This window comes from Penaeus monodon, chromosome 32, assembly GCF_015228065.2.
Source record: "Penaeus monodon isolate SGIC_2016 chromosome 32, NSTDA_Pmon_1, whole genome shotgun sequence".
In the NCBI taxonomy this organism is placed as follows: domain Eukaryota; kingdom Metazoa; phylum Arthropoda; class Malacostraca; order Decapoda; family Penaeidae; genus Penaeus; species Penaeus monodon.
In genome coordinates this window covers 6,785,033-6,785,697 of record NC_051417.1, presented here as the reverse complement: position 1 = coordinate 6,785,697, position 665 = coordinate 6,785,033, and the positions used below count along the sequence as shown (strand labels likewise).

The 665-nt window shown below is 51.3% G+C and overlaps 1 protein-coding gene across 1 annotated transcript in view; it reads right to left on the bottom strand.

Moving 5' to 3' along the window:
* LOC119593400 (uncharacterized protein DDB_G0271670-like) overlaps positions 1-659 on the bottom strand; it is a gene marked incomplete at its 3' end in the record, with an annotated part of 961 nt that extends 302 nt beyond the window's left edge. The window contains 1 exon segment of the mRNA XM_037942329.1: positions 1-659. Coding sequence (XP_037798257.1) covers positions 1-219 — 219 coding nt within the window.
* Between the last annotated feature and the right edge of the window lie 6 nt (positions 660-665).

Genomic DNA, 665 nt, shown 5'->3' with positions numbered 1-665 from the left:
CCCAAGGGCTGGAGCAGAAGCGGCCGGACGGGAATTCACGAGGGCGACTACCTCGCTGGCTCCTCCTCGACTGCAAGGCTCGCCCAGGCCGCGGCAATGCTCCGGCTGCTCGTCAGAACATGCTCCTGCCACATCCACGCTCCTCGCACTCTTTGGTATGATGCGGTATTGCAATTCTTTGGTATACGAAGGCCTCAACGCTGGCAGTGTATGGTACATCCACGCGTCTGTTTCAGCATATCATCACTCAATGACACGAGTTCATTCACAACGAACATCAAACAAATAGAATAACGACTTAGCAATATTTCTCTTATCTATCTCTACAATATATATATTATCTGTATTATAAAAAGCACAAATTCTTGTTTTACGTGACTAGACTGTAAACACGGGCAGTGTCCTTAAACGAAAATGAGTTGGAGTCGTAGCAGGAGGTGACGGGGTGTGTGTACCACACTAGCGTCTCAGATTAGATCGAAAAAAAGGACACAGCTTCCAAACAAGGGGGAGAGACAGACAGACACGATCGACACCCAAGAGGGGGGAATAAGAGGCGAGGCCGACGTCGTCTCCGTCTCCGTCTCCACATGCACACGCGCCTTCTCTCCTGCGCCCGCAACCCCCGCGCTCCCTGACTAGACTAAAGGCAACTGTCCGTCACT